This window comes from Callithrix jacchus, chromosome 6 (assembly GCF_049354715.1).
Source record: "Callithrix jacchus isolate 240 chromosome 6, calJac240_pri, whole genome shotgun sequence".
Classification (NCBI taxonomy): domain Eukaryota; kingdom Metazoa; phylum Chordata; class Mammalia; order Primates; family Cebidae; genus Callithrix; species Callithrix jacchus.
In genome coordinates this window covers 51,290,937-51,312,951 of record NC_133507.1, presented here as the reverse complement: position 1 = coordinate 51,312,951, position 22,015 = coordinate 51,290,937, and the positions used below count along the sequence as shown (strand labels likewise).

The 22,015-nt window shown below is 38.1% G+C and overlaps 1 protein-coding gene across 5 annotated transcripts; it reads left to right on the top strand.

Moving 5' to 3' along the window:
- Window positions 1–508: 508 nt before the first annotated feature.
- RBM45 (RNA binding motif protein 45) lies at window positions 509–19,443 on the top strand. Of its 5 annotated transcripts, XR_013518859.1 has the most exons (12): window positions 509–915; window positions 5,439–5,561; window positions 7,222–7,348; window positions 9,415–9,537; window positions 10,664–10,840; window positions 12,821–12,950; window positions 13,128–13,212; window positions 13,427–13,590; window positions 15,779–15,979; window positions 18,665–18,726; window positions 19,005–19,032; window positions 19,186–19,443. XR_013518859.1 is itself a non-coding variant. In XM_035304446.3 (11 exons), the coding sequence occupies exons 1-9, from the start codon at window positions 616–618 to the stop codon at window positions 15,969–15,971; spliced, it is 1,422 nt and encodes a 473-aa protein (XP_035160337.1). In that variant the 5' UTR covers window positions 509–615; the 3' UTR covers window positions 15,972–15,979; window positions 19,005–19,032; window positions 19,186–19,443. The 5 variants fall into 5 exon arrangements, 4 of the variants coding, with proteins under 4 accessions (XP_035160337.1, XP_002749320.2, XP_078183467.1 ...); XM_035304446.3 differs by lacking the exon at window positions 18,665–18,726; XM_002749274.7 differs by lacking the exons at window positions 18,665–18,726; window positions 19,005–19,032.
- The last annotated feature ends 2,572 nt before the right edge of the window (window positions 19,444–22,015 follow it).

Here is a 22,015-nt window from a genome sequence, read left to right as displayed (position 1 = left end):
GAAGTATCCTGTCCAGTTGGTTTAGCCAGAATCCTCCTTAACCCTGATATTTCCTCTTAGTAATTTTCCATCCACTGACCTCCCACCCAGCTTCTTTGTTATAAACTTGTCCTTATTAGAGTCAAAATTCAGTCCAATCTCTCTCTCTCCCACTGCAAGACCCCATTGCAGCTGTCCCTGGCCCTATCACCATGGCTCCCTTTGAATAAAGTTGGCCTTACTGTACCATCTCTAACTAGTGTCATGAGTAATATTTTCTTTAACACTGGGAAGAATCCTTGGCCTTAGGGGTGGGGTAAAGCCAGCGTTGGGAAAACCTGCGCACTAGGCAGCACAGATTTGCCTGCGGGGAACGACTGCACAACTGATACTTGGGCCTGGATTCAGTGGAATTGGAGACTTAGACTGGGTCAGAGTCCCCCGCGTCGCCAGGGGGCACTGCAGGCCGCTCCCCGGAAGCCCTCATCCTGCGCGGCTGGACAGCGCCAGGAGCCGGACTCCTCTCTCTCCCGGAAGTGGAGCTATGAATCCGTAAAGGCTCGCTGTGAGACAGCCGCGGTGGCGGATACCGGCGAAGCAAAGAGTACCGAGGCCCCTGCGTTCGGGTGGTGCACCATGGACGAAGCTGGCAGCTCTGCCACAGGCGGGGGCTTCCGACCGGGCGTGGACAGCCTGGACGAACCGCCCAACAGCCGCATCTTCCTTGTGATCAGCAAGTACACGCCCGAGTCGGTGCTGAGGGAGCGCTTCTCGCCTTTTGGCGACATCCAGGACATCTGGGTGGTGCGGGACAAGCACACCAAAGAGTCCAAGGGCATTGCCTTCGTCAAGTTCGCCCGCAGCTCACAGGCCTGCAGGGCCATGGAGGAGATGCATGGCCAGTGCCTCGGCCCCAACGACACCAAGCCCATCAAGGTGCGGGTGCCGGGGTCGGTGTGCCCTCGGGGGAGGGGGTGGGCCTTTCTGACCTCCCTTCACCTGCTGCTCTGCGGGGGTGAGGGAGAGGTGGGACGTCCATTCCCAGCAGCTGACTAGGCAGCACCTGGCGTGGGGAGGGGGCGGCTTTGAGGAGAGGCTCCCCTCCCACGAGGCTGCGCCGGGTTGCAGGGAAGGGAGGAGACGGGATGCGGAGAGAACGTTTGCCCCCGAGAACGGACCCGGCAGCCGCGGCCACCGGTGGCAGAGCAGCAGTGGCTGGGCCTCCCCGCTCCCTTGCCCTTACTCATCCACCAGCTCTTGAGTTCACTGCGAAACTCGTCCTAGCCTACTTCGAGGACTTTTCTCACCTTCCTTTCTCAGATGCCCAGAATTTCCATATATGAAAAACAGAAAAACTCTACTTTTCCTCAAGTAGAGATGAGGCGTGACAACTTGACGAAAGTACTTTAAACTAGAGGCCTCTGGTGTTGGACGTTTTCCCAGTACCAGATGAAAGAATGCATGTATATAATACTTAAGTGCAGGTGTATAAAATGGCCACTTTACATATTCATCACATTTTGTGATTTTGAAAATTATTTTAAATGAGCTCTGTTTCTCAAAGTGTCAATAGTATGTATTTGGTTCTTGACTCTTTCTGTTACTCCAACTTTTCTTTGAAAGCAGACCAAAGGAAACTGCCTTAAGAAGTGCCAAATCGTTGACATAATGACACATGGCAGGAAGGGTCATTTTGAGGGTTGAGTTAATCTATGCTTTTAGCACACTGCCTCGCACACAGTAAGCCCTTGTTATTGATCGGTAGTAGCCAAGATGTCACTGCTTACTCTCTGTGACCTCAAATCAGGACTCAATCCTGAGAATCTGCCAATTGCTTAAATTGTACCCTTCATCTGCCCCATGTAAGTAGTTGCTGTGTATGTTATTCTGCTGGTACTTTGCACAAAAAAATATTTTCTCAATTAAAAAAAAATGTTTTCCAAATTGAGAATGGTATTAATATGGACTTATATATAAAAAAAAGGACTCAGAGATATTTCAGTCTCTGGAGGTCTTGCTCCATCCACAAAAGAGGAGCCTGGGAATATACCAACAACACAGTAAACAATCCCTCCCACTTCTCCACACTTCTACGAAGTGTGTCAGAATAGTACAGCAACAAAATTAATTGTAGGGCTCTAGCATACAGGATCAGGAGTTGGCAAACTTTTTCTGTAAAGGGCTGGCTAGTAAACATTTTAGGCTTTGTGGGCCACATACAGTCTCTGTCACATATTCTTCTCTGTTTTTATAGTTCTTAAAAACTGTAAAAACAGTTCTTTCATTGTGGGCTATACCAAAAATGGAGTTGTAGTTTGATGACCCCTGTACTAGACTGATGAATTTCATTGCTGTCCAATTATGACTTTAGTGGAGAGGGTTTTTATATTTTTAGTATAACATGGCCACTGACCAAAAAAGTGCCATATTTGAAACAGATGGACCACCTTCCCCTGATGAATATCTACAAGAGAAATTAAAGGCCCAACACTGAAATGTACCCTTTCTTTTCACCACAGAGAAATTAAAGTTCTTGTCCCCAAAAAGAATTAAACTTTACAATTTTGTTTTTCACGCTTTTGACTATTCCGTTTTAGCCAGAGTTTGTTTCGCTAGAGTGCAGTGGCTTGATCACAGTTCACTACAGCCTCCACCTTCCAGGCTCAGGCAGTCCTCTTACCTCAGCCACCCTCCTGAGTAGCTGGGACTGCAGACATGCACCACCATGCCCAGCTAATTTTTGTTTGTTTGTTTTAGATGGAGTTTCGCTCTTGTTGCCCAGGCTGGAGTGCAGTGGCGTGATCTCAGCTCATTGCAGCTTCCACCTCCCAGGTTCAAGCAATTCTCCAGCCTCAGGAGTAGCTGGGATTACAGGTGCCCACCACCATGACTAGCTAATTTTTGTATTTTTCATAGAGACAGGGTTTCACTGTGTTGGTCATCAGGCTGGTCTCGAACTCCTGACCTGAGGTGATCCACCTGCCTTGGCCTCCCAAAGTGCTGGGATTACAGGCGTGAGCCACAGTGCCTGGGCAATTTTTTAATTTTTTGTAGAGACAGGGTCTCACTTTGTTGCCTAGGCAGGTCTCAAGCTCCTGGACTCAAGTGATCCTCCCATTTTCAGCCTCCCGTTTCAGTTGTGACCCACCACACCCTGACAGCCTAGTTTCATTCAGTTGCTGCAGCTTGAACCATCTTCCACTGGAACACGGTTGTGTTGTTTTCAGCAGTTCCAGTTAAATTAATTCAGCTTCAATATTCTCATGTACTTTGCTTTGCAAAGTTACAAAGGATCTATAAGACAAGAATATTATCATACCAGGCCTTGTTGGGGAGAAACCCCACAAGAGCCAAGGCGAGAGTCTGAGACCTCAGTCTGTTCTCATATAAATATTGAATTAAAAAAGAATTAGCGATAGTTACATAGTTATTCCTATAATAATCACATAACTATTCACATGTAATCATAAATATATACATTTATACAATCATATAATCTTTAATTTTATTAGTAAGTCTCAGGTCATGAAGTATGGAACTGAAGTGGCATTGGGAAAGAAGTGACCCTGAGGCAAGATGCTCTAAGCCCTCCTTCACGCCCGCATAAGGGCTGCTGGAGGGCGCCTCGGCTATGCAGCAGCGCCAGCGCTGTGAAAGTGCCCACTGTTTAACCAGCTAGGGAAGGAGATGTCCAAAATGGCTGAGACATCTCCTTCCTCGGGGGAGTTAGGAGAAAACTCCGCTCTTCCAAGCCCTTGTGGTAGCCCTGGCAGCTATCAGGGAGGCCCCCGGTCATCCAGGGGCTTAATTGTCTCTATGTGATGCTGTGCTTCAGTGGTCACGTTCCATGTCTACTTTCATGTTCCGCTTCTGCACTTGGTTCCTCTCTTTAAGATAAGAATTAGTAATAGTAACATAAATGTTAACATCCCTGATATTCTTGACAAATATGAAAAAAGTTAGGTTTTCTCCTTGCCTCGGCTTCTTGAAAATCCTGAGCCCGTTTCCAGGACATGTGATTTACCTGACCCTATCACTGACCACCATTACCTCACCCTACCTATCCTGCCCCCTGCTTTGTACTCAATAAAAGTCAGAGTGTCCAGGCACTCGGGGCCACTGCCAGACTCTGTACTTTGGTTGGCAGTGGATGGCTGGGCCCAAACTCTCTTTTCTCTATCTCTGTGTCTTGTGTCTTTATTTTCACTGTTTCTCGTCCCCACATCTGTAGAGAGGGACTCACAGGACCCTATAAGTCCTCAGTCAGAAAATATTGTCCAAGTAAAAGTTATTCTGTGACTAGCTATGTTATCTGGTAGAAAGGGGGAAACCTAGAAAATAGAAGAAAAAGTTCTTGGCTTTAGTTTTTCAAGAATGATTCTTATCTAGAGCGTATGAACACCCATAGTCTATGAAAGTAAAAATTAACGGGAGAAATCTACCATGAGGAGGTTAATTATTTTACATATGTTCTACATATAGACTGACTCCTGTATCAGAGATTTGAAACATCTCAGTCCTCTGAAATTTAAAAATTTGTGCTCTGATGGCACTTCCAGTCTCATCTTACCTGAGGTTCTTTTTTTTTCTCTAGTGTCTTTGCATATACTTAAAGTTTCCCTATTTGTATTTCCCTATTTACCATTTATTACTGGTATCAGCTGCAAGACTTTCTAGTAGGCCATTTCTTGGTTACTGAATACTGTACTCATACAGTGCTTGACATAGTTTAGATTTATTGAAGGAATAACTAGAAGTAGACTATGTAGGGATATGTCTCTAAAGTTATGGTTTTCTTAGTTGCTGCCACCTACTCTGGAATTTCGTAGGTTCCAGTTTTCTCATGCTTGAATGATACAGAACCCCCTTTACCAGCAGTAGATCAGACAGCAAGATATAGAGCCCCCTTTAAAGGAAAAAGAAACAAACAACGGAAGGGCCCTTCTTTATGGTGTTTTAATTAATTGTATTTCATTTTTTCAAATTGCTCTAGCTAAAAAAAATGCAAAAGTAGAAATATGTTTGGGAAAAACACAATGCAGAGATTGGTATTATCTCATATAAAAAAGTCATTGCAGTCCCAGCGCAGTGGCTCACACCTATAATCCCAGCACTTTGGAAGGTCAGAGTGGGAGGATCACTTGAGCCCAGCAGTTCATGACCATCCTGGGCAACATAGCAAGACCTCATCTCTACAAATAATAAAAAATTAGCTGGGCATGGTGGGGTGTGCCTGTGGCCCTAGCTACTTGGGAGTCTGAGGTGGGAGGATTACTTGAGCCTAGATCATTGAGACTGCAGTGAGCCATGATCACACCACTACACTCCAGCCTAGGTGGCAGAGCAAGACCCCATCTCAAAACAAAAAAACACAAAACTCATTGCAATAAAAATTGCTTTTGAAAAAATTTAAGAAGTGGGAAAATAACATTATTTTTGGGGTTTTGTTTGTTTCTTAGGTTTTCATTGCTCAGTCCCGATCATCTGGAAGTCACCGAGATGTTGAAGACGAAGAACTTACAAGAATCTTTGTTATGATACCAAAGTCCTACACAGAAGAAGATCTGCGGGAAAAATTTAAGGTACTTATGTTTTCTAACCAGTTAGCATATGTGATAACTCACAGTCCTACATAGGTTGTGTTGGTACTAAATCTGAAGTGTTGTTTGAATAAGGTCAGTAGAGTAGTCATGGGGAATTACGTAACTTTTCATAATTTTCAATCTACTCTTTAAATATTAAACCTAGCATAAATTAGTTTTTAAAATTACAGATTATATAAAATCTGAAAAGTAGTAATTGTAGTCTTCCCCTGCTTTATTGTGACAGTAGAGAGTCACAGAAATGAAGTACAAAGCTCAAAGACTTTTAAGTAAAGTCACAGCTAGTAGGTGGTAGAGCTGTGATTTTAAACCCAGACTCTCGGAGTCTGGAGCCTGTTCTTGGTCTTTAAAATTTCAAAGCACTCTCTTATCACTCCCCTCTATTGCCTGGCATGTGGAGGTGAATCAGGCAGGCCTGAGTGTGTGAACTGTGTTGTCTAGTATTTGTAACAGGCCTATGGTGTGTTGATATGGTACTACTCATTCACAGAAAGTCTTGTTCTTTGAAGAATTTTCATCCTAAAATTGGTCCTTAGAAGGAGTTACATATAAAGAAGAAAACTAAGTACAGCTCTGACCTATATAAATGAAATTCAAAGATCATTTTAAGTCTTTTTAGCCATTAACTTATGCAATGATAAGCTTTCACAAGAATTATTAAAAAGCAATTTTTAAATTGTTTTGAGTTGTAGTTTTTCATCTTTTTTCTACTAGTCCTTCCATGAATTGGGTGGCAAAAAGCAAGAAAGAAAATAAGCAGTAAAAAGTAATTTTTGAACTTCCTCTGCTATCCCAATTGAGAATTCAGAAAAATACTTCAAAAATAACAAATACCAAAAATGTGTATTCATGCTTTCTCCAGTAATAAGAAAAATGTTTTTTACCTTAAATATTTATAAATGTTTATCGTTTCCTGAATGAACAAGTATGACACTTTAATGTATAGTAATTAAGTTGCTAATTAATTACTTAAGAATTTGTAAAATAAATATTAATGGTTTATATTTCATATTCATTTACATTAAAAGTAAACACTACTGCATGTTTCTCAGAATAGTAACTTTCTGAGTGAACCAGTGTATTTTAAAGATATCCTTTGAAAAGCTGTCCTTCTAAAGAATACACAATCATTTATGCTCCTGTTAGAAGACAGACAAGTAGTTATAGCTAATGTTCTTTGAGTGTTTAGTATGTTTTAAGCCCCATGTAAGCACTTCACATATTTTACTTCAGTTAACCCTTAAACAACCCTGTGAGGTGGATACTACTGTTTGTTTCTTTTAATAGATAAAGAGGTAGGTACAGAGAGAATAAATAAACTGCCTAATTAATAAGAGGGTGATCCAGAATTTCAATCTAGAAAGTTTAATTCCAGAGCTCTGGCTCTTAACCACTTTTGAGCAAGATTTTGGAGGTATCTGGACCATGTACAGATTCTTACTTTTTTTTCTGTGGCTTTGTCCCTCTGATTTCTCTAAACCCCAGCTTCCTCATCTCTGAAATAAGCAGTATAAAATATGCAGATATTTTATACTGCTTACTTCTTTGCATGCAAGGGTCACATACAAATTTTTGGTTCAGTAGTACTCTGTTCAATTAATTTCAAGTCCCCTAAGATAATGTCTTTTAACTCTCTTAGGTGTATGGAGATATCGAGTATTGCAGCATTATTAAGAATAAAGTCACTGGAGAAAGTAAAGGTTTGGGCTACGTACGATACTTAAAACCATCACAAGCTGCCCAAGCAATAGAAAACTGTGATCGAAGTAAGGATGTGTTTGTTTAACATTCTTAAAAACTTCTGTAAAAAATTCTGATTATTCTAAATAACTGAATTTAATACTGGTTTTTGCTAATAACCAGATCTGGTAATGTAATTTTAGTAGTAGGTATTTGAATACATGCAGTCCAAGGATGAAAAATACCTTGGGGCTATGATTAAACATTCATTGAGGCACTACCTTGAAATAAGAGCAACTACTTTAAGTTAGTGAAATGTATACTTTGGTTATTATTTGCAGAGGATTTGGGGTTTTTTTCATGTATTTTAGAATTTTAAGTATTAAAAATTGACTTACCTTTTCAGGGTTTTTAAAATATCTTTATATTTGTTTATATTTGATCTACACCCCAAAGAGTATACAGTATAACTAATAAACATATAGGTTAAAAATAAGATTTATAAGACGTGCTAACATAAGTAATTAATATAGCTAGGGTTAATTTCAAGCTAGTGTGACATGAATTTGATCTTCTGATGTTGCTGTATATATAAAGCATAAGAATTTTAAAGAAGTCATGGAGAACATTCTTTCTTGGTATACTTCTAGTTAAGTATATTGACCTTTAGAAATTAGATGTGGAATAATTAAATTACAGGATGTTAGGACATTATAAAAATCTATGTGTACTGGAAAGAATTACTGTTAATCAGTAGAATTCTTAGATATCCCTAAGGTACATACCAAAATTTTCTCTTAGATCCTTCTAAATTCTCATTTAGCTAGTACTAATTGAGTACCTGTGGTATACTCATCAGTATGCTAAGTGGAGGGATACAGATGAAGTATATGGCAGCCTTAGCATTTAAGGAATTTATAGCTATATTGAGTAGCCAAGATCTAATAGGCAAAAAAACAAATAAGGAATAATGGAAGAACTTTTTTTTGAAGGCTCTTTGAAAGCAAGAAGTATGTCTTTTTTGTCTGTCACTCCAAGTATCTAGTACAATATTAGGCCCTCAATAAAGATTTATTAAGCTCTCTATAAAAGTAACTGCCATTTGTAGTAGACTCAATAAGAATTTGCCAAATGAAAAAATGTTTGTAAGTATATGGTAGAGTCTATCAATGGTGAAAAACAAATGTGCTGGATGAGCATGGGAACACATGCGGAGAGGGTAGGACTTATGTCTGGTGTTGAGTAGGCAGGACAGAAGATGACAGCAGTGCTAGCAGAGGCACAAAGCCAGGAGTAAACATGTCTTGCTTAGTGCCATGAAGGCAGCTGTCTGAGTAAAGCACAGTATTTCTGTTGAGACATTTTGAGACACAGTTAACTAGGTACATTGGAACCATATATGGGAGGTTAAGGAAAGTTCAAGGTTAGTCCAGTTTAGGATTCTTTTGTAGATTGTTTAGAATGATTAAAGAAAGAACAGTTTAACCACACAGATTTCCAGAGAAGAATTCAAACTGGCTGACTTTATCCTTTTTTAAGCCACCGAATAATGTGAAGAAAACTGAACCCTCCATGTACACATAAATGCACAATAAGCATTTTGTTTAAAGTTTCAGAGGTTCCTGGAACCTTCCCACCTTTTGAAGCTCATCCTTGGGACACCTAGTTAAGAACCCTTGATCCAGAAGGAAAAAAACAGTTAAAGGACTGTTTTAATTAATTGAAGAGAATCTAGATTAAAAACAGAGGCAGGGAAGTTAGAGTGGAAGATAGCATATTCCGAGTGTGTGCATTTTAAAGGAAGAATCTTGGTGACAGGTTAAATATGAAGAAGCCCTGCAGGATTTTGATGTTGAGGAATTTAGGCAAATGAATGATGCTGTTATCTGTAATGGGGGAGATTGGAAGGGATAGCATAGGATTGTTGATCTTTCATGTCTACATTGATCCATAATTTGGGATACTTGCTATTTCTCATTTACTCTTTACTGTCTTCCAGAAAGCAAAGAAGTAGGTCTGGTGGAGATGGCCATTGTATACGTTTTACTTTGTACAATTATATTTATAAACCTGAGTCAGGCACTAGCAATCAAATATATTTGCAGGTATGTTAAGTTTGCTATGAAACTTGAAATTCATGGATTTCTTTCAGGTTTTAGAGCAATCTTGGCTGAACCTAAAAATAAAGCCTCTGAATCCTCTGAACAAGATTATTATAGTAATATGAGGCAAGAGGCTTTGGGACATGAACCTAGAGTAAATATGTTTCCATTTGGTAAGTAGGCTACCTTTACTTTAATAGTATAATGTAGTATATGCCATCTAATTTGGGTTTTAAAAAATACTCTGTTATTAGTCATCTAATAACACCTAGTGAATGAATATCTTATTCACTAAATTTCACCTAGTGAATAAATATCTTAAATGTAGCTCTTTATTTCTAAAAAGTGGCTTATAACTCCTAAGGTTCTTAATATTTAACACTTATTTTGTTTAACTGATTTCTAATTATAGTTTTCTCTGATTAGTTACTCATTCTCATATTATAAACTATTGCCACTGCCACATATCACTGTCACTTTTTAGGGTGAGCTTCTGCCTCTATGCAGCTGACCAAAAACTTAAAAAGACATATATAGGGGGCTGGGCGCGGTGGCTCAAGCCTGTAATCCCAGCACTTTGGGAGGCTGAGGCAGGTGGATCACGCGATCAAGAGATCGAGACCATCCTGGTCAACATGGTGAAACCCCGTCTCTACTAAAAAATACAAAAAATTAGCTGGGCATGGTGGCACGTGCCTGTAATCCCGGCTATTCAGGAGGCTGAGGCAGGAGAATTGCCTGAACCCAGGAGGCGGAGGTTGCAGTGAGCCGAGATCGCGCCATTGCACTCCAGCCTGGGTAACAAGAGTGAAACTCCGTCTCAAAAAAAAAAAAGACATATATAGATATCCTCTCAGTATGAGTCCTAAAAATTTGTCCCAGAACTACTGCTGCTTTAAAATTAGGGCTACAGAAAGGAGAGGAATGGCAAAAGTAGAAGAAGCTATAATAGAAAAAGGGAAAATGGGTGATGAAAGTGAGGCCTATGAATGTTAGTTGACATAAACTTTCAAGTAAAATTCTTGCTGTATTTTTCAGTTTTGCATACTAAACTTATTTCTGTGAAATTAGACTATGCATTTCTGCTTATATTTCTTCATTAAAGGTAGGGCAAGGGGGAAGAGTTGTTTGTTTTCTTGTCATTGGTCCCATCGGTAGTGCTGATGACCAGAAGCATACTACAAAATACAGGGCCTTTATTCAGTACAAAGGACTCTTTGTTTTCTAGTATTTAAGATGTTAAGTGAATTGTTGGCTATGTAGAAATCTAAAGATTTACTTTTTTTTATATTGTTGGAGAACAATCTGAATTTTCAAGTTTTGACAAGAATGACAGCCGAGGCCAGGAAGCAATCTCCAAACGCTTGTCAGTTGTATCAAGAGTTCCTTTCACTGAAGAACAGCTTTTCAGCATTTTTGATATAGTACCAGGATTGGAATATTGTGAAGTTCAACGAGATCCTTATTCAAATTATGGTAAGATAATGTTCATATTAAAATATATACATACACAGAGTTTTGTTAAAATGGCTTTTCTCTAGTAGGACTTTTATGTCAGATACTGCTCGTGTGACAGGAATTTTATCTTTCCTTTTTCCCTACTTTAGACTTCAAATTATGGTGATACCTTAATAAACAAAGCCCTGGAACTTATCTCCTTTTTACAAAATAGTTCACTGTAAAATATATTTTAACTCCCACAAAATATAACATTCTGTATTTCCAGTTGCACACCAAAAAAAAAATCCTCAGGATAGAGCCTCTGTCTCGATGTACTCTTTTGGTTAATGCTAGGCAAAGTTATGAAACTCACAGTGTTTTCTCCTCATTCATCCCTAGATGTCTTTCTCTTAAATTTGTACCCCTCATTCTCTTCATTCCAAGTATCTGAATGCCCTCCTTCTCTCTCTGCTTCTTCCAATTTCAGTGGAAGCAAGACTCACATATCAGCCATTTGAACTTATTAGTTAATTGATTAAACCCATTATCTAACATTAGCCAACCCATCTTTGTGTTTTAAGCTTTTGATTTTATTAAGGCTCTTTGTTAATGGAGGCATTGTGGCCTAATGGAAAAGTTTGGCATTCCATTTTGCATCAGAATCAGGTACAAATCGCAGCAGTGGCATGTAGCTTTTAGACCTTGGCAATTTGCTTATCCTCTCTGAGCCTCTCTTTCCTCATATGTAAAATGGGATCATTGATACCTTCTTTGCCAGGGTTAGGTAAGAATTAGAGGTAATATATGTAAAATAACCTCATTCAAGTTCTGGCATGTAATAGGGCACTCAGTAAATCTAAAGATTTTTTTTTTCTTTGTTAGCGAAGGGCGGTAGAGAGAAATCATACTTGGTTGGCATCTCTTCCTGTTTTGTAAGGATACTTAATTTAGTCCTTTTAGAGTGACATGGCTGTTATGTAGAAGTAGGAAAGTGAGTTTGGTCTTGTGGACCAACAGGACTAAGGTAACTCCCCCTTCATACAGACACACCTGGCACGTTTGTTATATGCATATGAAGTTGTGTTTGTTTCATTTTGATCCCTCGCTTTTATCTTGTATGTCGAAATGTATTTGTTCTTATACCTTCTGTTTTGTTTCTCTGGTTGGATGTGTCTGAAATATATGTGTCATTGGAACATCTTTTTATTAATAGAGGTGTCATCATATAGTTTGCATCCCATTTGAATTAACTTTATATGGTCATTTGATTTCTGTGTTTTATTTCATTAAATATTTTATTAAAATATTGGATGCTTGAGTTTCAGATGAATATAAATTATAAGTGTTTCCCCAGTGGTTTGTATTATAAATGTGAAAACCTTTTGGTTGTGTCACAAGCTCCTGGGCTCTCTAAGGAATGCATTGTAACATTGTCCCTCCCTTTAACATCACCCTCCTAAATTGGAATTTGTCCCTTTGATGGAAATCTCTGCAAAGGAATGTAAAATATGTGACTTGTGATCTGAGATCATCTGCTCTCTTTTTGTTTTTCATTCAAATCACTTTTACTTTCCCTACTGCTGCAGATAGCCAGGATGAGTATATATTCTTTTCAACTATCACTTCTCATTTTGTTCACTACACAGTATGGTTGGAAAATCTTGATATTTCAGAGTAGATTTCAAAGAATAAAAGTTTAGACTCATAAGTATATTGGTATCATATAAGAAAGCCAGTACCCTAAAATTGAATTTATTAGACAGAATGTATGTTAATATTCCATTTTCCTTAAAATTTCATGTTCATTTTTTCTCTAAGTCATTTCTTCCTTTTCTAGGAATATACCTGTTGCACACATTTATATCAGAATTGTGTTTTCTGATACATTTGATTCTATATTTACTAGTTGTGTGATGTTAGAGTTCTAAATGGTTTCATTTTTGAGCTATATTGTAACATAGGCCTTAGGCACTCAATCTGCTTTCCTTTTTCATTTCTATATATTTTCTATTTTAGGTCATGGAGTGGTTCAGTATTTTAATGTAGCATCAGCTATTTATGCAAAATACAAATTACATGGATTTCAGTACCCTCCTGGGAATCGAATAGGTGTTTCCTTCACTGATGATGGAAGTAATGCAACAGAGTAAGTACCATTCCAGGAGTGTCTAAAGCTGAGCTTTGAGTGTACATGATCGATAGGACTTGAAGAATAAAAATAGAAAACAGTTGACCTCTTAGGTGAGAAAATCACACAAAACAAGTTACTGTTAAAAGACTGAATATTTCTAGTTTTCTGTAAATTATCAGTTATTGTCTCCAGTCTCCTTAGAAAAATGGCAACACAGATGGTAGCTGCACAGCTTGCATCAGTGGTGTGGAATAACCCAAGTCAGCAACAATTTATGGTAAGTAGGTAAGAATTTAATCTTTGTAATATATCAATAGTCTATAAAATAAATATGAAGAAAAATCGTACTTTTTCGATTACCTGTATAAGAAAATTTTCAGAGCTGTAAAGGAAGACCACATAGATGCCATGATAAGTATCTGTCTTTAGCTCTTGGCCAAAAATCCCTAAAGGGCATTTTTTTCCTTTTCTTGTTTTCTACCTGTTAACAGCAATTTGGAGGAAGCTCTGGATCACAGTTGCCTCAAATCCAGACAGATGTTGTACTTCCATCATGTAAAAAAAAGGCCCCTCCTGAAACTCCTGTGAAAGAAAGACTTTTTATTGTGTTTAATCCTCATCCTTTACCTTTAGACGTATTAGAAGATATATTCTGGTAAGAAAGTTACAATTTTTATTATAACTTATTTATGCTAGTAATTTAAGTGTTCTCATAATCTAGAACCTTTCTTCGTCCCCTACTTTCTTCTATCAGGTAGAGAGGATTTGTTCTGTGGTTTTAAAAACTACTTTTAAAAATATATATATATATATATTTTTTTTTTTTATTGCATTTTAGGTTTTGGGGTACATGTGAAGAACATGCAAGAGTGTTATCTACATGGCAATATGGTTTGCTGCCTTCCTCCCCATCACCTATATCTGGCATGTCTCCCCATGTTATCCTTCCCCAACTCCCCACCCCTTGCTGTCCCTCCCCTAGTATAAACTACTTATTTATATCTTCTTTTTCAATTTCTGATCATTTTCTTCTCTTACTTATCAATCACATATCCTAAGGCTCCATATAGAATTTCCTGCTATTTTGTTTTGAAGACATAAAATGGGCCAGGCCCAGTGACTCATGCCTGTGATCCCAATATTTTGGGAGGCTGAGGTAGGGGGAATCACTTGAGCTGAGGAGTTCAAGACCAGCCTGGGCAAAATGGCAAAACCCCATCTCTACAAAAAATACAAGAATTAAACAAGCATGGTGGTACATGCCTGTGGTCCTAACTACTTCTCAGGATGTGGTGGCAGGATTGCTTTTACACGGGAGGTCGAGGTTGCAGTGAGCCTCCAGCCTGGGAGACCCTTTTTATTTGTGTGTGTGTGTGTGTGTGTGTGTGTGTGTGTGTGTGTTTTTAACTAAGCATCTTCTGTTTTGTTGGTGCATTGTTGTATCCTTAAGGGTTATAAAGTCGCATTGTGTAAAGGATACTTGAATGTAGGGAAAAATATATAAATGCTTTTTATTTAAAATAAAAGGAAGATCTGGCTGGCTCACATCTGTAATCCCAACACTTTGTGAGGCTGAGGCGGGCAGACACCTGAGGTTGGGAGTTTGAGACCAGCCTGACCAACATAGTGAAATCCCATCTCTACTGAAAATACAAAATTAGCCAGATGTAGTGGTACATGCCTGTAATCCCAGCTTACTCGGGAGGCTGAGGCAGGAGAATGGCTTGAACCTGGGTGGCAGAGGTTTCAGTGAGCTGAGATCACACCATTGTGCTCCAGCCTGGGCAACAAGAGCGAAACTCTGTCTCAAAAAAGAAGGGGGGGAAACTTCTTATTTTTGTGTTTTTAACATAACTTCTTTCTTCACTTTTTCTTTTAGGTCTTTTTCCCATTTGCCTTACAAGAAAGTTAGATAGGAAGCTTGTTAAAGAGCTGCACAAAATATCAGGAACATAATGTGGTCGTATATTAAGGCTCAAAAGGAAAAAAAAATCAGGGACATGATTCAAGTCTTTTTGACCGTTATTTAACTGATGTATTTAGTTTTTTTCTTGAACTTCCTCTTTGTGCAAGGCAGGAACTGTGTATGCTAAGTACAAGAGACATTATATAAGCAAAATATTAAATGGACAAGACTTTATAGTTCTTGTCCTCTTACAGCTGATCTCACGTAGGAAACAGATAACTAACTAGAAAATTATAACCCAGTGTGATTGGTGTGTGATAAGGAATGTGTGAAATTCATTGGAGGAGCAGTTACCTTAGAAACTCTGAGAAGCCTTGAAAGAATGAAGGTGTATGTGGAGACCTGAAGGATAAAAATAATTTTTCTACAGGTGAAAGCTGGTGGTATGCATGGTTATTTCTGCCATAGAGAATGTAAAAGAAGAGCTTTTAGATAGGGAATTTGAGAGTGTTAGGAAAGATGAAACTAAAGAATCCAAGGACTATGTCAGAAAGGCTCTTGAGCTATATTAAGGAATTTGTTGTCACCCTGGAGGCAGTGGGGAGCTGCTGAGGGGATTTTTAGGGAGTAAATGATCATATTTAGGTTTTAGAAAGATCACTCAGAAGACAGAGTAGAAAATGGATTGAAGAGGGCCAAGCCCAGTGGGTAAGGAAACTAGTGAAAAAAGAATTAGATTAAGGAAAAGATGATGGTCTGAATGAGAAGAGAGACCTGAAAGAATGAATAGAATTGACTGAGATGTTTAAGATTGACAACAGTTGGATGTCGGATCTGGGGAGAAGGGTGAAAAAGGAGTCAAGCATGGACTCCAAATTTTAGACCTGAGCAGCTGTATTTATCAATTTCAGTAGCTTATTTTTTCACTTTGTTTCAGCCGCTTTGGTAACCTGATCGAAGTTTACCTTGTGTCAGGAAAAAATGTGGGGTATGCCAAGTATGCTGATAGAGTAAGTGCAAATGATGCCATTGCCACTCTACATGGTAAGATTCTGAACGGGGTGAGACTTAAAGTTATGCTGGCAGATTCGCCAAGAGAAGAATCTAACAAACGGCAAAGAACTTACTGATTCTTGAGGTAAGCCTTTTTTAATCTGAATTTTAAAACATATTGATAAATAGTATAGCAAGAAGAATATGCATAAGTACTTTAATTATGGACTTTTCTTTTTAGTGATTTAGAAGTTGTCGGTTAAAAGAGCTTTGCAACTATTTAAACTTTAAAAATTGTTGACATTTACTAGAAGAATGTTTTTGCCCTTCTATCAAATAAAATTAGATTTCAATTTAGAAAGATAAATCAATGTTTTTTGTTTGTGAAATCTTAGATTTTAGGAATTTGACTTTTTTACTATGTGCTTACATAAACTTTTTAATTGTCCAATGCTAGAATATAGATTGCTTCAAAAAAAATTAAAATACTTCTAAAGATCTTTCACTTGAAGAATTTGTCTTGAGTTATGAATTGAGGTGATTTATGACAGTCTTTTATAAAGATAATGTTTTGACTTTTTTCTAATGAAATGTCTAAAAGGCAATATATAATATATCATTTTTGGACCTTCTGAACCTAACCGTTGGTGTTTTCTGGACTTATATTTGTGAGTTTGTACATTAAAACAATACATTCAGAAATTATTCTTGTGTGCATATATGTGTTTTTTAAGAAAACCTGACAATTTACCAAAAACTCTTTATCTACTGTAATTTACAATATGTACAGCCATATGAATTTCATTTCCTATTTTATTTATTAGTTTTCAAATATCAAACTATAATTTCTTTTCCTGTGACAATTAGTTTATATCTGTGTAGTTTGGGGAAACATTCTTTAAAGTTTGGCTTTTTTTATTCTGTAAAATAATTCTGAATTTCAGGGGAAGCTGTTTTCCTGTTCCCACAAACCAGCTTTCTAGGTGTATAATAGGTCAAATGTAGTAGATGGCAAGCACTTTGAATTTAGTTGAAGTTATTGGCTTGAAACTTTTATTTTTTTCACTTAAGATTTTCTTTCTGACCAATTATGTGAGCTAGCACATATGAAAATGAATCCTACCAGGCCTCACTTCTGATGACCTTTCCTTTACTAGGACAGGTCATGTGATTAGTCCCTCCTTCATAGAAGGCATTTGACAAGAGAAAGTGCCCACTGGACACATTACATATAATTCTAATTTTTTTTTTTTTGAGACGGAGTTTCGCTGTTGTTACCCAGACTGGAGTGCAATGGCACGATCTTGGCTCACCACAACCTCCGCCTCCTGGGTTAAAGCAATTTTCCTGCCTCAGCCTCCTGAGTAGCTGGGACTACAGGCGTGCACCACCATGCCCAGCTAATTTTTGTATTTTTAGTAGAGACGGGGTTTCATCTTGTTGACCAGGATGGTCTCAATCTCTTGACCTCGTGATCCACCTGCCTTGGCCTCCCAAAGTGCTGGGATTATAGGTGTGAGCCACCACACCCAGCCATAATTCTAATTTTTAAATGTTTTTAAATGTTTTATTAAGTGACAAAACCAGTCTCATTGTACCATACATTGTTAGCAGTTTAATCCTGGAAATATTAAATTGCCAGTGAAAAAGAATTAGCAAGCATTTTTTCATGTTTATGAATAAAATGTTAAGAATGAATTCTATTTGGACAAGCTATTCTCTAGCATGCAAAAAAAAAGGTGTTTATTCCATCTGTGAATATTTCAACAAAAGGAAAGAAACAGTTCTTGTTTTAACTCAATAAATCTTTATCCTTAAAAAGGAAAATAATATAGACTTCTCAGTATAGAATAGTATATAAATTACTCTTATGGTTGAACCTTTTCTAATGAGTATTTACATGTTAAAGAGAATATTGGGCTTAAAATAAAAAGCCATCTAACTGTGACTGGGCTGGTGTCTGTGGCTTTTTTATTAAAAACGCATAATCTCTCTCTGTCACCCAGGCTGGAGTGCAGTGGCCTAATCTGGGCTTACTGCTACTTCTACCTCCTGGGCTCAAGCAGTCCTCCCACCTCAGCATCCCAAGTAGCTGCGACTACAGGCATGTGCCACCATGCCCGGCTAATTATTACTATTTTGTGCTTTTGGTAGAGTCAGGGTTTTGCCATGTTTCCCAGGCTGGTTTTGAACTCCTGAGCTCAAGCCATCTGCCTTTCTCAGCCTCCCAAAGTGCTGGGATTACATGCGTGAACCACTGCACCTGACCCTCTTTGCCTTTTTGAGTCCCAGTTTTCTGATAGGGCTGTTGAGAGACGAGTCAACAAAACTTGTAAAACGAAAAAAGGCTTTTCAGGTCTAAGCTAAAACTCTTACATTTGTAGCTTCAGTGAAACCTTTGAGATGTCCTTTTATCTAAAATAATGACATCCAAATGATCAGAAACTAAAAGTATAATGATATAAAACTACCTCATGGCCAGCTGGTACTGTGAGAACTAAGCTTTATAATACCACATTTTCCCCTAAAACTCATCCAATTTCCTACATTAGAGGAACTGCATATTCAGCATGGCTGTTCATAAAAATGTTAATCTATCATGTTTCCCTTTTTTGAACTGTTACACATATTCAGGGCAGAGATAAAGTAGGGTCAGGTTAACTGAAATGGTTATTTGGATAGGATACGATTAGCTACACGGTTTTGAATTTCTTCTAATTGCAGCATGGCTTTTTAAAAATTTTTGCTGCGGATCATCTATTTACAATGGACTCCATTATGAGCTTCTTCTTTGTTGGTGTATTAAATAAATATATTATCTTATTTTAAGGTTCGATAAAATACTGTGGAAGACTTTCCCAAATTTTATATGGTTGTGACAAGTTTTTTTGGGTAGGTGCACCTTTTTATTTGTTTCATTAATTTTTAAGAGGCTACAGACACAGCTCATGAAGGCTAGTTTATTTCGTCTCTGAGGTATGGGCCTGGTATTGAATGATTCATGCCTAGGAAATAGAAGAACTAATCTTCGGATATAACTTTGAAAGTAGTTGAGTTCTATTTCGAGATGGGTCTGATAACCACAATGTAATTGTCTATTTGAGGAAAATAGAAATTTTAGTATTTCAGAGCATTGGATTTTTTATTAATTCACAACATTTTCCCTCTAGAAATTCAGTACCTGCATCATGCTTCTGAGTAAGTTTGGTTTTATTTGGGGGTGGCTCTGATTAAGCAGATAACATTGGGTATATTGAAATAAAGGAACAATTCCTAAAATTTTAGGAATACTACAACAGCTGTTTCCTTTCAGGTGATGATTTTCATACTTGTGTTGTGTTCTTTCTACAGAACAAAGACTAAATAATGACATAATCCTCAGCTGACTGACTGAAAATGTGACTGGACGCATTCCCTGTGGACAGTTGACAGCTTTTTTTTTTCATATACCTGATAGTCTGTGTACAGCATTGTTTTGTCTGGGAAGCAGGGATTGCTGACATGTATTTTTGAATCCATACATTAATGCTAAAATGAACATAGTAGTTGTTCCTTAGAGCAATATGTTGTTACGTGTAGCAGAAATAAAGTTTTCTTTGCTTAACTAAATCATGACTTATTTATGTGAAAGACAAGAATAGAAAAATTTAATAGGCAGTCTTTAGAACTTGACTAAATGACATATTTCATTTATTTTGAGATGCACATCTTTCACATTTTAACACCTCTGGAAGTGGAAGCATCTCGATATAAATTGTATGGCATAGTGTAATTGATAACCTTTTTTTCTTCCTTAGTAAAACAAGAAAATGTGCTTTTTTCAGTCGCTTCTTAGAGTCAACAAAATATGGTAACTGCTACTCAATCTATACATCCAGGTTAACTGTTTACACTTAATCTAAGAACAAAAGACAAATCATTAGAAATATTTTATACTGGTTTTTTTTTTTTTAGTTATAACAAAATGTGTTGGTAATTTTGTAAAGCTGTTTTAAGATTACTAAGCAACAGTATTAAAAAAATTAAAACTTGTTGATAATAAATTTAAATAAATCTCAGTGGCTTTGGGAAATGGACATTTTTATCTTTATAGAAATAATGGCCACTCCAAAAATATGACATGTAAGGAATTTTCAAAACAGACTACAATAGGAGGTATAGTCATTTTGAAATTAAAGATTAAAAATTAGGGCCAGGGGTGGTGGCTCACCACACCTATAATCCTGTCACTTTAGGAGGCTGAGGCAGGAGGATTGCTTGAACCCTAGAGTTCAAGAAGAGATCAGCCTAGGCAGCACAGGGGACCCGCTCTCTAAAAAAATACAAAATTAGCCAGGCGTGGTGGCATGTGACTGTAATCTCAGCTACTGAGAAGGCTGAGGTGGCAGGATTGCTTGAGCCTCGAAGACAGGCTTCAGTGAGCCACAATAGTACTGCTCCAGCCTGGACGACAAAGTGAGACCCTGTCCTAAAAATAAAAACTAAAGATTAATAATTAGGAATCTATTCTGCTTGTATTTTAAAACTTTAACCAAAAAATGTTATTAGCTCTGTGGTTGGATTATATGTATCAAAAAGATGTATCTAAATCAAGCACTTGGCACTTTTTATAAAAAGGTATTATAAATGTTAAACATTTGTTCAAACACAATTATCTTCTCATTATACCTCTCACCTCCTGACTCAAACTAATAACGATAAAAGATTAAATTCAACAATCTTGACCTGACACAGTGGCACACACCTGTAATCCCAGCACTTTGGGAGGCTGAGGCAGGTGGATCGTGAAGTCAGGAGATTGAGACCATCCTGGCCACCATGGTGAAACCCCATCTCTACTAAAAATACAGAAATTAGCTGGGTGTGGGGGTTTGTGCCTATAATCCCAGCTACTTAGGAGGCTGAGACAGGAAATCACTTGAACCCGGGAGGTGGAGGCTGCAGTAAGCCCGGATTGCACCACCGCACTCCAACCTGGGCGACAGTGAGATTCTTATCTCAAAAAAATAAATAAATAAAATAAAAATAAATTCAGCAGTCTTTAATAGAGTATCTTATACTTGGACATCTCCATTGGAAAACTAAAATCCTTTCTTTTAAAAGTCAGTGATTGGCTGGGTGCAGTGGCTCACATGTATAATCCCAGCACTTTGGGAAGCCGAGGCTGGCGGATCATGAGGTCAGGAGTTCAAGACCAACCTGGCCAACACAGTGAAACCCTTCTCTACTAAAATTACAAAAATTAGCAGGGCATGGTGGCATGTCCCTGTAATCCCAGCTACTTGGGAGGCAGGAGAATTGAAGTCAGGAAGCGGAGGTTGCAGTGAGCTATCGCGCCATTGCAATTCAGCCTGGGTGACAGTCTTGTCTCAAAAAAAAAGTCAGTGATTTTAGCAAATTTAGATAAGAAACTGTCATCTTCACAGGCAAAACTGCTGACAAGAATTGGACCAGCTATCTTTCTGTAAGCCAGAGGATGTATTTTAAAAACAAAGCAAAGCTGGGTACAGTGGCAAGTGCCTGTAGTCCTAGCTACTCAGGAGACTGAGGCAATAGGAGTGCCTGAGCCCAGGAGTTCAAGGCTGCAATGTGCTGTTATTGTACCTGTGAATAGTACAATAGTACTATAGTACACAGTCTTCCATTTCTTTGTTTTTGATTTTTTTTAAAAGCAATGAAAAACCTAAGTGAGGGGAGTTGTAGATTAATTGCCAAAAAATAGGTATAATTATACCCAAACTCATTTACTGTACATATGGTTCAGTTTTCACATATTGGGATTAAATTGTTCCTTACAAGTCATTGGGCTGTGTCATGTAAGTAATGCTTGAATTACCTCAAAAATGTTTCTGCCAGGTGGTTAATCTAAACAGTGTAAAAGTAACAGTTATAGGAAGGAGCTCTCTACCTCCTACCTGAGTCTACTGCATCTCTGGTTAATCTTCACAATTGAGACAAAATCTTATTTCCTACAATTTTCCCCTATTAAAGTATTTCACTGGGTTTTCTAGGAGAAATTGAATCTGTCACATGTTAGCTATCATATTCCTGGCCAGCCCTCCACGTTCTCTGTTCAGATTAAACGATCCTGGTTTCTCCCTTCTACAAGTCAGGCAGCCAGTCCCAGCAACTGTGGTAAGAGTAAGGGACCTTATCTAGGTGTATTTCTTTGAATCCTAAT

Coding starts and splice junctions, on each gene's coding strand:
- RBM45 (XM_002749274.7), top strand. CDS start 616: ATGGACGAAGCTGGCAGCTCTGCCACAGGCGGGGGCTTCCGACCGGGC. Junction 5,562..7,221: donor ATCTGCGGGAAAAATTTAAG/GTACTTATGTTT, acceptor TAACTCTCTTAG/GTGTATGGAGATATCGAGTA. Junction 13,213..13,426: donor CAAGTCAGCAACAATTTATG/GTAAGTAGGTAA, acceptor ACCTGTTAACAG/CAATTTGGAGGAAGCTCTGG.